The sequence below is a fragment of the Gymnoscopelus braueri genome, assembly GCF_963280865.1.
Source record: "Gymnoscopelus braueri genome assembly, chromosome: 19".
In the NCBI taxonomy this organism is placed as follows: domain Eukaryota; kingdom Metazoa; phylum Chordata; class Actinopteri; order Myctophiformes; family Myctophidae; genus Gymnoscopelus; species Gymnoscopelus braueri.
The window spans coordinates 33691848-33706335 of NC_137621.1; the positions used below are offsets into that span (position 1 = coordinate 33691848).

The 14488-nt window shown below is 42.3% G+C and overlaps 1 protein-coding gene across 1 annotated transcript in view; it reads right to left on the bottom strand.

Annotated features, from left to right (window-relative positions):
• galnt16 (UDP-N-acetyl-alpha-D-galactosamine:polypeptide N-acetylgalactosaminyltransferase 16) overlaps positions 1-14488 on the bottom strand; it is a 41535-nt gene continuing 27047 nt past the window's right edge. Inside the window, exons 7-15 of the mRNA XM_080413804.1 lie at positions 13107-13194; positions 12801-12885; positions 11947-12050; positions 10706-10832; positions 10163-10255; positions 9476-9559; positions 8661-8787; positions 7400-7516; positions 1-949 (exon numbers count right to left, since the gene is read on the bottom strand). Of these exons, the coding sequence (XP_080269930.1) occupies positions 806-949; positions 7400-7516; positions 8661-8787; positions 9476-9559; positions 10163-10255; positions 10706-10832; positions 11947-12050; positions 12801-12885; positions 13107-13194 (969 nt within the window). The 3' untranslated portion in view covers positions 1-805. The remainder of the gene's footprint in view (positions 950-7399; positions 7517-8660; positions 8788-9475; positions 9560-10162; positions 10256-10705; positions 10833-11946; positions 12051-12800; positions 12886-13106; positions 13195-14488) is intronic.

The following is a 14488-nucleotide window of genomic DNA, read 5'->3' on the forward strand; positions in this document are numbered from 1 at the left end:
TCTTTGTACATTTTATTTTTCAAACAACACATAGAATACCGTACACAAAAAAAAACAAGCTGTCATCTGCTTCATATATTTACATAAAATCTTGAAATGACAAAGAAGAAAAAAACATTCTTTGGGTCTGACCATGCAAAACAATAAATAATATTCCTGACAGTGCTTTGCATGGCACTTTTCAAGACTGCTAGTCAGCATTTTTATTTTATATTAAAAAATGAAAAAGAAAAGCTCAGATCTCAGTTTGGCTATACATATAGCTGCCCTGGTCGCCATCATTAGACACACCCCAACGTAAGACTCTGCAACATTACGAGCACTGACTGAGTCAGTGATAATATATGCTCAGCGTATGCTCTATGGTACAATATGCACTCCTTTTTAGTTTTTTGAGGCAATTATCACCATTCTGGAATTGTAAGTGACTCGTTGGCCAGGATAGATAACAGGAAAATAATAAGGGAGATGTGCAACGGTTTTCAATGAAAAGCTCAGATCTTTCTAAAGGAACCACAGCATCCTTAAGAGTTTGAAGCACTGTACACATGAAGGTAGGACTTCAGATGCCGTAGCGTAGAAAGACCTTCAAATCCTTTTTCAACAGCACTCTCGACACCCAGCAAGACGTGGGCTCGCAGTAGACATCACAGAAAAAAACAAAACAAAAAAAAGCCAGTTCCTTTCATCCATCACCAAGGCGACAGACAGTTTATGCAGACATGATCCCCTGGGTCTTTGCAACCCAAGCCAGGGCCAGTATCTGCTTCCTCTCCTTCCTCCCTCTCTCCCTGACTTGCGTGGCTCAGGTGATTAGCTGCGGCTCCCAGGACTGGCTGGCCATCTGGGGGCGACACTGAGCAATGGCGGGAGGACCCGACGGAGGCTGGCTGTCGAGGCAAAGTCCGCTGACCATGTGTTGTAATGCCGCCCCTTTTGGCTTCCATTTCTGAAATAGTGGATAGAGGGAACAGACAAAGAGGTGAGAACACAAGCATTTTTTTGGGGGGCATTTATAGTTGATGTCCTGATATTGCTTACAGCAGTGATTCTAAACCTTTTTAATTTAAAGAACCTCCCGTGTTATATGCATTAGGCCACGGACCCCCAATTGATACAATTTCTATCTCTAGGATCCCAATCTACACTGTAAAATGTGTTAATTTAACTCTGAGAGTTACAGACCCTTAACACATTGGGTGCCAGAGGTTTATTAAAATATTATACGTTGAGTGCCAGCATTTCTTCCATCCACTTGCGTTATACATTTCGTGCTGTGAGAAGCCCCGACGCGGAAATGCATGTAAACAAAGCGTGCGTGCGAGACGGCGGAGGGTCCCGACTAACGCCTGGAACAATAATATTTCCAACGCGACCCTCCATTGCAGCGTGATCGCCGATCGAAAACGGCTCGTTTCCACCACATTAAAAAGAAATGGAGATATTAAGCTTTTAATCAAGGAGATAACATTGAAAACGCCGACCGGAAGGATTTTTGACATGGAGCCACATCCAGCCTCTTCTTCTCAGAAACTGCTTGGGTGATGTCAAAGTTTCGTTTTAGCGCCCCACGTGGCCCACATGTATAAAAATAGAATTGGGTCAAAAACGGTCCGGACCGTTTTCGGCACTTCTCGTTTGGACCCTCAAAAACGGTCCGGACCGTTTTTGGCATTCAATGTGTTAAGGGTCCATTTGGTTCCAAACTACCGTATCAACCTTCTTTTTTTTTTCATTAATATTAGAAGTTAGGTACAAAATCAGTTCACTTCTGTATGATTGCATATATCAAGCTTGTTTTAAACATTCATGAAATGAAAACTTTCCATCTTCAGCATACGATCATTCGTCTTGCCTACTTCCTTAAATGTTTTTTCTACAGTATCAATCATTTAGCAGGGGACCCTCTGGAACCCCCAAGGACCCCTGGTGGTCCGCGGAACCCACATTGAGAACAAGTGGCTTACAGTATCTTGCTCAAAGACACTTTGACAGCACACACGGCTGTAAATGACTATTTTGGCTGTTGAGAGTATTCAACCTATGACCTTTCTCTAATGGTTGACAGTCATAATTCGCTGATGTGGACATCAAACTCTAAACCTTTCACTTGAGTTATTATTTCCCACTCATTATAAACAATACAGGAATATTAGCCCATGGTCTGTTCTTCATTATTTTCTGGTTCATGGGCATGTGCATTGGTGCAGGAGGTTCAACTTAGTGTTGAGTAATGGAGCCTGAGTCAGACGTGGATTATAGTAATCATAAGAATGATTGACTTGCTGCATTTAGAGTGGGGAAAAAAAATCACAGTAAGCCCAGCTGCAGAATACGGCAGACTGCCATCTCACAGCAGGAAAAAAAACATCAATTCTTGCACATAAAACGTCCCTTTCAGCTTTGTAAGTAATCTAGTTGTAACATCTGATTGAGTGTAAAATCTTGAGAAGAAACACAACACATAATGGGGGGATCTGAGGGCTGCAAGAGTCCAAATGTTAGAAGATCAGGCTTGTGACCTTAAGGTCACCAGTTTGAACCCCAATAGGCTGGTTCCCTTCCCTCAGTGACGACTGTGAAAGCACATTAAAAGGTACACGGTAAAATCCTGAGTGTTAATTTCCAACTACACTGTAAAAAGAGTGTTAATATAACTCTCAGTGTAGAAATGGAAGCAAATGGGGTCTAGTTGACACTCAAGATTTTACTGTGTGTGTACTACAGTGGAGCTACTCAATAGCCAACAGTAATCAAGGCTGGCTGTCTGAAGGTGAATCAGGGTCATGCTGAAAAATACAGAATGCATGTACAGTAGCAGTTTATAATGGTGTAATGTCATTTCTTGTTGTTTAATATTCAATTGTAATATAATAATGATCAATGATGGTTAATTCCGGTACTTAACCACTTAAACCATTTATATAGTTGACCGGAGTCCCCCAGGGCTTAATACTTGGTCCACTTATTTCTCCCTACACCGAATCTCTTCGTTGAAAATAGCCACATACAAGCTCACAACTCATTGTGTTTGTAGATCTGCTATTTTCGCTAAATCTTTGCCCCAGAATGGAGACACTAGGGTTCATGTGGTTAATAATGGGCCGTGACATAGTGTAGTGGATAAGTGTCCTGTCTCTCTGGAGCTGCCCATGAATCTACCTGCCTACCTATCTATTTATCCATCCATCCATCCATCCATCCATCTATCCAGCCATCCATCCATTCATCTAATGTTTGTCTGACCACAACCAGCAGAATGGAAGTGAAAGGTGACTAAAAGTGATATGGAATCAAATCGTACCAGAACCTTCTCCTTTGTGACTTGTAATGGGAAAATTATTATCATTTCACCTGACTTTGTCTAGTGGAGTCCAGTCTTACCTTTTCTGCATTCTGTTTCTTTAAGCGTTTGCTGCAAGGTCATTTGTTAACAAAAGACTTATGTGTGAGAAATGCCCTCCGCTGAAAACTCTTGTAATCTCACCAGCTATTTGAGAAACACTAACACACTAATGTGTTAGTGACACCAGCGTGATTGTTTATTCATCTTTATTGATTCATCTCACAAGTGTTCATTAAGCGTGGAATTTCCATTACAGCCGCAATCTATGCTGTCTCTCTTTAGTTACCCTCTTATTTTCTAGCAAATATACAAAGCGGAGTCGACTGCCTGATTTCCTAATGAAAGAGAATCTTTACAAAACGGTTGTCATTCCCTTCCATTCCCTCTCAAATCACCAGTATCGATCACAGTAAACACAAATGTAGCATTGCGGTAGTTCAGGCAGGCATGGAAGTCAAGCCGGTCCCACGCCCATACACCCTCCAATCACATATGGCCACGATCTAATGGTTCGATCTGCGTGGTGTATTTAAGCAGACCAACATTCACTAATACATGCTCAACGTCTCTCTCTGCTACCACAATGACAGCTTGTCGGTGAACAAACTCCCTCCGTCTCCAGCCGCCTCCTGTAGCAGCATTTAGATTTTCAATATGTCAGCATGTCATTCAATGCAGGATCACATGTAATGTATCACTCTCTTTTAATTTCATCTTTAGTTTCTACACTCGGGGGGGTTCATTATGTTTATTATCATGTTCATGTAATAACTGTGTATATTTAGGCTCTGCTTTGGGGGGTTTATGATCTCAGAGTCTGTGTCACACTTGCACAGACTGCTCTAGAGCATCACAGGAGCAGAGCCACACCGTCAAATATTTTATTTCAAAATGCAATTAGAGGATAAACCCCTTGAGATGCATCATCTCATTTTCAAGGGGGTCCTCAAATGCAATGCAATGTCATTGCAATAATTGGTTTTCATCTCGATGAGTGTCTGACTGAAGTACATTCTGCAGTCCAGTTACATTGGAATTTGTATTTGTATTGTTGCTCAAGGAACTCTGATGGCTTTATATTTATTTGGCTGAGCTCGTTCCTCAAGAGACTCAGGAGAGAAGAAAAGTGTGCAAGGAGAGACTTTGGCTGTGTATAATCAGTGTGTATAAATCAGTGTGTATAAATTAGTGTGTATAAAGGCCCAGTTCATTAACACGATGATAAACTAGTTAGAGAGGTTGTAGGAACAATAGAGTCTAACAGTGCCAAGTAGAGCTTCCTGCAGCCAGATGGAGGTTTATCAAAGTGACTCGGTCAGTCATGGGTTTATCTTATTCTATGGAAGGAGAGAGGGTCTGTGTGTGTGTGTGTGTGTGTGTGTGTGTGTGTGTGTGTGTGTGTGTGTGTGTGTGTGTGTGTGTGTGTGTGTGTGTGCGCGCGCGCGCGCGCGCGCGCGCGCGCGTGCTAGCAGTGGGCTAGTTGTTGAAAAAGACATCAAGCCATAGGCTAGATGTCTTTTTCAACAACAAGCCCACTGCTATCCGATGGTCGAAAGCCGACCGAGCTTGCTCGTTCGGCTTTCGATGCTTCCCTATAACTTGCGACCCGACGCGACAGTGTACCCACCGCCCATTCAACAGCAAATTTTCGCCAACAGACGCTTTCCAGCACTTACCGCCGCCGCCGTTGGTACAGTGGAGAGCTACTTTTAGAAGTTTATTAATGTTGAGAATGCGGTGATAAAGTTAATTAACTTGTGTTGCACCAAGCAATAGACTACAGTAAATAGCAGGCCAACCTTTGACCTCCACTGTGAAATTTGTTGTTATGGATGGAGCAACTTCTACATGAGATACCTCAGTGGGTTAAATACGATATAGTTTCTCATTCATTTATAGACAAAAGTCAGAATGCAAGATTGAGTTTTTTTCCTCTGGTGCAATTGATAGCAAGAGGACACAGAGCCCAAATGTCTCCAACAGCAAAATAGATTGCTTATTGATGGGCAAGCACCCAAAGAAAGAATCCTCAAAGGATTGAGAAGGGCCCGCTGGGAGATGAGAGGATAGGCTGGCACGTGTCCCACAAACACTCTCACGCACACATGGTCCGACTTAAAAACTCATCTTTTCATTGCCATAAATCAAGCGTGAAGCCAACTTCATGTCCAGCAGGGATGCGAGTGGTCGGCCTCCACACAGGAAGAGCCGGGAAGAGGCAGGGTGGGGTCTGAAGTTATGGGAGTGATAGTTTTTTACGGGGTCCATAAAAATCAACAACTCTCATCATTTTGGCCAGATCGGAGCTACAGTAGCACCACAAAGGGCTTCATTCTCTCTGGTCTGGTAGTGTGGTCCACAGGAGATGCAGGCAACAACCCCTTCTCTTACCTTCTTCCACGTCTGAGTTTAATACCGCGGGTGACAGCTAGCATCTGCTATGTGTTAAACAAATGTCCTCCCTCTAATACTACTATCTAAGATGAGGTGAAATTCCTTTTAAAATGTCAAAATGCAGTGAGAGTCTATATATGATGTTGATCAGATTTTTTTAATATGGTGTTTTCCAGGATATTTGGGACATCAGTAGCCAAGAATTTAGAAAATTGGGCTTGGCCCCTCTGCAAATTCTATCCTGGCGTACTGGCATAGCTGGTACACTGGGTGTACTGGTTGTGAAAGCCGATCTGTTCTTTGGCCAACAGTGTACAAACTGTGCTTGTATTGGCCAGCTCTCACGTGTGATTTATCGTATGTAGCGGAATACATACATTATTATACAGAGCCCAGTGGATAGTGTCTATTAGGCCTGACCTCGACTAAGTCGACTAGTCGACTGGTTAGTCGCGGGGGGTCCGAGTCGACTGCGTGTCTCTTAGTCGAATCTAGTCATTTTTTTTTTATGGCCAAACATTTTTTTCATTGTTTTTGGCTAAGTCTACACCTGCAACCACACGTAACTTCCACTTTATTCTTCTTATTCCTCGTCTTTGTATTGGTATTGTTTGTGTTGGAGCGCCTCAGTGCGGCTGCAGAGTTCATGTGCAACCTCTTCCAGAGAGAGATAGAGACACTAGAAACTCTGCTGGAGACACAAAACAAACTGTGTAGACTTGGCCCTTTGAAATAAAATGTATTTTGGCCCTAAAAAAAAAGAAGAAATTTTTTTTTATTTTTTCGACTATTGGCAATTAGTCGCCAATTAGATTCGACTAAACAAATCCTTAGTCGGGGACAGGCCTAGTGTCTATACAAGAATGCTACTAATGACACTTGATGTAACATGGGTGGACCACATCAGAAACGTGGAGCTCTACAGAGGCCTCCCCGTCGGTCACGGACAAGGTCAGAGAGAGAAGTATGAGACTGGCAGGGCACTGTGTCAGGCACCGGGACTGGTAACGAGCAAGCTGACACAGGCACAACTAGCTGAGAGGGGAAAGAGACACACCACCTACATCGACACACTGCAGCATGACAGTGGAGCTAGCAACACTGTAGGGCAGGGGTCTTCATGTTTTTCAGGCCAAGAACCCCCTAGTTGAGAGAGAGAGATGAAGCAGGGACCCCCACTACATCATGTATCTATGTTAAATGTGTGTTTTCAGACATTTAACCACTTAAACCTTCAATAGTTTGTAAACTAGACCTCTCACTCTGTACTTGGTCTGCTCTTTTTTTCTACACCAAACCACTTGCGAAACGTTGTGAGCTTGTAGATCGGCTATTTTTCGGCTAATGTTCCCCTCAGAATAGGGATGCTAGGGTTCAAGTGAACAGTCCCTATCACACAAAAAAATTGGCGGCCCCCCCTGTAGTAACTCTGAGGACCTAGGGGTCCCGGACCCCCTGTTGAAGACCCCTGCTGTAGAGCTCAAGACCCTGATGCTAAACAGGAGGGAGTGGAGGGGCGATTCAGGAGTCCTGAGTTGGCGTTCTGCACTCTCGCACCGCATCACATGGCATCGATTGTACGTAAATGAGCATCAGCAGCAGCAGTAGCAGTAGACCTTTGTGTACACCTGATAAGGATACAATAATATTTGTTCTTACCTGTCTGGGCTCTTTTGCACTGCAGGGCTCCATCTTGACCACTGAGCCTGCTGTGAAGGCTGTGATGGCCAGGCAGAGGTCCTGCTGGCGGATCAGTGGCTCCATCAGCTCCCACCTCTGCAAAATAGAGAACATGTTGTCAGCTCCAAGGGCTTCTGTAACTGTGGTCATCTTGTATTGTATTTTAAAAAGGTAAAACCAGGAGGAAGTCATGTCATGTACAGGCTTTTTGTATAATTGCAGGTTTTCTGCACACTTAATTATATACAGAACAAATTCTATCTCTTTACTTTTAGTTTTCATAATGCAAGTACAAACAGCAAACACAGTAAATGCTGCCGTGTCAGATTTGCTTTCACCATGAATGACAAAGTGTGGGACGAAACCGTTCTTTATGTATTTTTTATGGATATTATTATGCTTTCCTGAATTTGGCCTCAAATAACTACAGCTGTTCTGAGGACACCATATGCTCATTACATTACATATTTAGTGGAACTTCTACATTACAAATCACTATGTTTTCTGTCCAAAGACAGATGTCAGACATGTAGTCTCAGATCGGAGAGTGAAGCTAGTTGCCTTTGAGCAGTGGTGGTGACAGTGGTGATGTTAAACATTAAGGAAAGGTATTATGGACTTAAATAGACCATATTCACATGGTGGTCATTTAGCTCTTACTTAATACTCAGGTGTGAGACCTCCAAGTATGAAGAAAGAGCAAAATGTCCGCCGTTTGATTATGGACAACAATGGCTTGGACCAAACGGACTCATTTGCTTTGTTAAAACCTTATAGTATTATGTCACAATCAATCATTTATCTTAACTCAACCACATCTAATTATTTTTTTATTTTAAATCTGCTGTCTGCAAGTATTATACACAAACATTCCCTATTACACAGTGGACATCAAGTAAAAACCCTCCAAAGTTCCAAAATAAAACATGACGTGAAATTCATGTCACCACTTCTGTTTGGGCTTACACTGTGCCCTTGTTCTGAATGCAGGGAACCACTTGTGCCCATGTGTGCCAGTGTATACATATGTTACTATATGTAATCATCTCTTAATCCCTGCATCAATGCCACCCAGACAAATTCCTGTTCATTCATTGTTATCATAAAGGCTTATGATTAAGGATTATGATTCTGATCCGGATTCTAATTTCTGCACAACAGCTGTTCTATCTCTAATAACCACCCCCCATCCCCGGACACCTGAGGTGCTTGAATCTCCCCCTAGTGGTAGAAGTCAGACCTGCGACTGCGGCCTGTTGGCTCCAGTGCCCCTGCACTCTGCCAGGCCCAAGCTGTCCGTCCCGTGGGTCTCCAGACACAGCCCGCCTTGTTTCAGCACACTGGACACAGCTTCCTGCTCAGGAATCCTGGGGGAGCCATCGATAGAGAGGAGTTGGGGGGAGGTGGGGGACAATGAGAGGGGTTGTTTTAACTGCGAAGAACAGATGGAGTGAATTGACTCACTGCTCTATAGCGTAATTGGATTCTGTTGCTAAGGGACAGGTCCTGGTACCAAAATAACAACAAGTGGAATGACACACAGTTATAAATGTGTAAGGGCACGATGCAGGTGCATCCAATTAAATGAAGATATAGTATCCATGGAAGAGATACGCAAGGGGACATGCTAATTCATAATGCACATACTGTCCCTGGCTCTACCTTCCCATACAATTCCAGTATTTGTAGAACATCTAAACATGTCTGTTAGGCAACATAATGTTATGTTGACTTTTACACATAGACTGTCTCTGACATCAGCTACCGGTAATAACATACATTAAAAGTTGATGTCAAGTTAAGTGCCCAGATCATGGTCTGTCTGTGTGTGTGTGTGTGTGTGTGTGTGTGTGTGTGTGTGTGTGTGTGTGTGTGTGTGTGTGTGTGTGTGTGTGTGTGTGTGTGTGTGTGTGTGTGTGTGTGTGTGTGTGTGTGTGTGTGTGTGTGTGTGTGTGTGTGTGTGTGATGCTTCTGAAAGCATTCTTTCTTCCTAGTGTAAGGTAATGTTTAGTGATGCAGAATGATGGTCTTGAAGATGAAGGGGCATCTTCTCACCTCAGCTCGGGATACACATTCTCCATGTACCAACGGAACGGCTTGCAGTTCAACTTCCGCCGCAGCGTCAAGCGGTCTGCGATGCTGAAAGGACAAATCAGGGTTGAAACAACGGAGAGAAAGAGAGAAAGAGACATTAACAGACATTAAGCAGAGAAGGTTACTTCCAGACAGTAGACTTGCAACCCTCCCCAGAGGCCCGCAGGTCACCATCTTAGCGCCCTTGGCTGGAATAGAAACCAAAAGATCTTGCTACTAGTATGGTCTCACCTAATGGGGAATCACTAATATTGAGTAATGTGTCCTCGCTGTTATTGGTTTGTATATGATTGTTATTTGCTGTCCCAGTGTTGCCTAAAATTTCATTAAGGATCAATACAGTTTATGTCTCATCTCATCTAATCGTATCATGTTGCATCGTCTCGTTTCATCTCATGCACTGTACGCTACAGTAGGCTTTATGTACAGTACTTGAACCACTTAAACCGTATATACTTAGTTGATCGGGGTCCTGCGGGGCTTTAAAATTAGTCTGCACCTTTTTTCCCCCCACACCAAGCCGATCTACAAGCTCACAGACAGCTTGTAGATCTGCTATTTCACAGAACGTTTGAACGAGAATAGGGACCATATTCACGGTTCATGTGGTTAAGTGATATGATGAGAGAAGACAGTTGTAATACTGACCTTCCAAAGGCCTTGCCCTGTGCCGAGGGCCTTGCAGAATAGTAGTACTGTTTATAATCGTCCATCCACACCTCTGCGGCCCGCCGCGTGTTCCTGTGTCAACACATACACAACACCTGCTCAGTCACAGTAATGACACTGTTGCAAACATTCCCACTATTTACTACGGCCCTAATGATATACTGTAATGCTGCAGGAGATAGGATAATTCAGACAGCAGCCTTTGACTGTAAAAACAAACAAAATATCTGTTACCGGATTCAATGGTGTCACTCATTTAAATATTTGTCTTCTGTAAATGTCAAAGGAAGGAATCTTTCTAGACCAGTCTAGAAAATTGCTCAGTTGTACTAAAGCAAGTGAAGTTATTTCACTCCTTGAGTATTTCTTCCCGTTCCATTTTAAGCAAATAATTAATTTGAAATTCAATACAAGCATAGGCTGCTTTTCTAAATGAAGGTAATTTCTTTTTCATTGTAATCATATACTGCAGCAGACAGGGCGCGTGGTCTCGACCTTTTAATGTCAGTGCAGCATACTCACTTAATGTAGGTGAGAGCGTTGCCCTCTGGGAAGTCATAGGGGTGTCGCTTCCTGAAGACGTGACCCACACGACTACAAGGCAGGATCTCCAGACTGCCTCCACACATCCACACCCTGAACGACAGCTCTAAATGGTTATAGACACACGCACGCACATATTGTTTATTGTCTACATCTATTTTCTCTTTGTCTGTGTGTGTGTGTGTGTGTCTCTCTCTCTCTCTCTCTCTCTCTCTCTCCTTCCAGCTCAATATTGGCACTGGCAGTGTCCACCTGTGACGTTGTTTTATGCACTGCACCAGATGGCTTCATACTATACTGTAAATCAGCCATATGAAAATACATTGCAAGGATAATTTAATGCTCTGCTGCCTTGTGCATTCCAAGGACACGTGTGGCCTATCAGACAGCATGCCACAGGGCCCGTCAAACCCACCAGCGGACAGCATCTGCAGTGCTCCACAGCCAGGCGTTATAGCAGGGTTTGATATAAAGCATAATCATTGCTTTCATGGTCATGGATGAAACATATGCCCATGTAACTACAATTTTATGGGGTCATTATTCAATTTGAATGTTTATATGCATATAAAAACAACATATGTGTTTAGCAAAGTTTATGACCCTTGAAACCCAAAGAATAAATTATCAACATTATTGCATTTTTGAGGGTTGGGTTTAATTTTCTTCTTGGAGAATTTACATGACTGTATTTGTGGAGTGAGTTACATGACTGTTGGGCTCTTTGGAGTCAATAGAGGCTCAGTGTTCTGCTTAACCACTTACATATACTTCATAAAAATAACAATAAAATCTCCAATTGGTACAGAATTTAGCTGCTGGACTGCTAACTAATACTAAGAAACACAACCATATTACTGCACTCCTTGTTAACGGCAAGTTTCAGAATTGATTTGATTCGCTGTCAGGTCAAAACCTTGTATCTGCATCTTTCAAACTTGAATGTTTTTCCATAAATTAATGGCTTACTTCGTCGAATGACAGTGTCACTCAAAAGTAGTGAAAATAGCCAATCTACAACTGTACAAGCTCACAATGTGTTGCGACAGACAGGGGTGACAACATAATCTCCGGCCTTTGGCCATCCGGCCTTGCAGAGATACACATTTATAAAATAGTGCTTAAGTGGTTAAAACATCTGTTAACCAAGGAAGGTCTACCTGAATGCATATATTTCATTGATAACAGTATAATACTGCAGATGCAGCCAGCAAGCTCACCAAAGTTCTCGCCTCCCCAGATGTCCATGTAAGTGTCATACTGTCCCAGGTGGTTGAACCAGCTCTTGTCCATGACAAAGATCCCACCTGCAATGACTGGAGTCCTGCAGGATGCACAGTCAGAGGTTTCATGTACATTCCCATGTGATGATGCAGAGTCACTTACAGTTGATCGAGTGAAAGGTTCTGCTAGTACATCACCAGACTGAAACTCAACACATCAAGGATCTCTAAGAATAGAGATTATAAAGACAGCTCAACAGATAATAACAACAACAGCAACAGAAATAATAATACTAATAATACAATCATAAATGCTGGAGATTCAAATACCGTGGAAAACAAATATGTTATTTTGGAAATTGGTGTTTGAACAGCTAACGAGAGATATTAAATCCACCGTTTTGTGATGTCAGGAGTGGAAGAAGTCCACCCTGGTAAACTCACCCAAACTCCATATAAACGAATACAAGCATTAATATGCAGTTAAATTCATTTTTAACTGTAGAGAAGCTTCCAGAGCAATGCAAATATAGTGTAGCTGGTTTTGAATGCTAGACAGTTAGAATGTACATTTATAGGCTAATATTATACCAACTACAGTAAATACAAAGTAGAAGTACAACTAGCAACTTCCTCCACTCGTGATGTCATGATTCTTCATACCTGGACCTTTTCAGCGGTTATGGACTAAAGCAACTGATATTGTCTAAATATGGACTAGTATGTAAATATCTGAAGTTATCCCTTATCTGTTGCCCTAACTATAGGACAACTCGTGGATAAACAGGTACCATTCTTTATCTGTACTACTGACTAAGGAGAGGATAAAATACAGAGTGTAACAGGCTTACCTGATTGGCTGTGTGGGATCACTCCGCGCCATCTTCTGTTCAATAGGAATTTGCTCCCATTTGAAGTGCAGACTCCAGTCAAAACCTGAGAGCAACAGAGATAGAGGAACAGAGAGAGTTAAAGATAGTTAACAAGAGTTAAAGAGAGAGAGAAAGGAGTGGTGGGGTTTGATGGAATGTGAGCATTATGTTAGAGAGGGCAAGAGGGGATGGCTGAAGGAGAGGTGTGCAAAGAAAGTAGGTGTATGGGTAACTGCTATTTAAGACAGGGACGCCAGGGTTAATGTGTCTAAATGCGACACTGACCTCCTCTCAGGTCAGCAGAGGCAGCCAAGTAGGCGAAGTTGTCCAGGCTGATGACATCGATGATGGGACTGACGACACGGGTATGGTCCTGGACAGGGGGAACAGAACAGACTGTCACACCTCTCCTGAGCCAATGTACTACACTTCAGCAAACACAGCATATTCCCATGCTGTGTTTAACCCTTTAAGACCGGGAACGTGTCATTTTTAGGTTTCTTTGGCTATTTTTGAAAAATCGTGAAGATGTGTGCAAATCTTTGAATTTATATATTTTTAAAGCGTATATATATCAGTGGTTCTCAATCGTTTTCATGTCAAGGACCCCCATCTGAACCCCAGAAGCAAAGATTTGAGTTAAAAATTTATATATATATAAACACACATTTTCACGACTTCACGATAGATAGATAGATAGTGCGGCACTCGGTGCCGCGCTATGAGCTTGTAGATCTGCTATTTTTGAATAGCCAAAAAAATCTTTAAGATAAGATAAGATGTTTATTTGTCATTGCATGATCAACATACAGCGAAATGTTGTTTGGTAAGTGACACAGATGCGATCCCGGTCTTAATGTGTTAACCGTACTGTGCATGTGTGCGTGCGTGAGTACATGGTGGCATATGTACTGTAAGTACAAGTGTGTGTGCAAGGTCTTGTACATGTAGTACTGTGCATGGTCCATGCCTGTGCTTTTGATAGCCCCCCTCTGGTCATTCATTTTTATGGCCAGTGGAGATTTGTTTTTATCCCCGCCTTAGGTCAGATTTAATTAAATACATGCATTCTTTTTGGGAAATGTAAACTGTCTGATATGTTTGATTAAAATTTGGATCAAACAAATCAATTTAATTAATGTTTGTTAACCACATTAATGCTGGCGTCCCTATTTTGGCGCATTTAAGGTCCTTACACGGGAGTGTGACGAAGAAAACGAATCTGAATCTGTCCACGAATATTTCACATCTATTAATTTGGTTATGCCTCATTTATACAGGTTGATACTTTTATGTGCGGTGACAAATCGACCTGATTAAAAAATATATATTACGCCGCTTTATCGTTGAGTAATATCTGTAGTCTGTGTGGATGTACTCATGACACAAACAGCAGTTTAAATTAATGCCAATTAAAGCACACGCAATAAACGATCCTTGTATGTAAGGACCTTAAGTCAAAAAACGTTTTTTCTTGATTCTTGGTGTGTGTGTGCAAGTCCACATGAATATGTGTGTTAGAGGTTGGGAGGACCTTTGAAGACAACTGGACAACTAGAGTACACGGCCAGAAATCTCACTCTCTAAATTAGGTTTTCTGTTGCGCTCATTGTGAGAATGTCAGAGTGTGTCAGAAAAATTGCAGCAGTACATTTGTAGTAGTGAAA